Source organism: Salvelinus sp. IW2-2015, unplaced genomic scaffold, assembly GCF_002910315.2.
Source record: "Salvelinus sp. IW2-2015 unplaced genomic scaffold, ASM291031v2 Un_scaffold2205, whole genome shotgun sequence".
NCBI classification, from domain to species: domain Eukaryota; kingdom Metazoa; phylum Chordata; class Actinopteri; order Salmoniformes; family Salmonidae; genus Salvelinus; species Salvelinus sp. IW2-2015.
Window position 1 is genome coordinate 83840 of NW_019943535.1, and position 565 is coordinate 84404.

General features: G+C 49.4%; 1 protein-coding gene across 1 annotated transcript in view; it reads left to right on the plus strand.

Annotated features, from left to right (window-relative positions):
- The window catches only part of LOC112073277 (lipoma-preferred partner homolog), a gene marked incomplete at its 3' end in the record, with an annotated part of 4368 nt that extends 4265 nt beyond the window's left edge, over window positions 1–103 (plus strand). Inside the window, exon 5 of the mRNA XM_070440092.1 lies at window positions 10–103. Within this exon, the coding sequence (XP_070296193.1) occupies window positions 10–103 (94 nt within the window). The remainder of the gene's footprint in view (window positions 1–9) is intronic.
- Between the last annotated feature and the right edge of the window lie 462 nt (window positions 104–565).

Genomic DNA, 565 nt, shown 5'->3' on the forward strand with positions numbered 1-565 from the left:
GCCCCCAAGCCAGCAGGGCTACCCACAACCTGTCCCTAAGAAGACCTACATCACGGACCCTCCTGCCAGCTGGCTCCTCCTGCACACCTTCGCCCCACAGAAGGTAAGAACTGACCACACAACTACACACTGACCTAACACAACTACACACTGACCCAACACAACTACACACTGACCCAAACAAACTACACACTGACCACCTACCACACTACACAACTGACCCTACACAACTACACACTAACACAATACACATGACCCAACCAACTACACACTGACCTACCACAAACTACACCACTGACCCACACACACTACACACTGACCACAACACAACTACACACTGAACCCTACACAACTACACACTGACCCTACACAACTACACACTGACCTACACAACTACACACTACAACACAAACTACACACTGACCCACACACTACACACTGACCCACAAACTACACACTGCCCAACACAACTACACACTCTGACCCAACACAACTACACACTGACCCTACAACAACTACACACGACCCTACACAACTACACACTGACCCTACACAACTAACACAC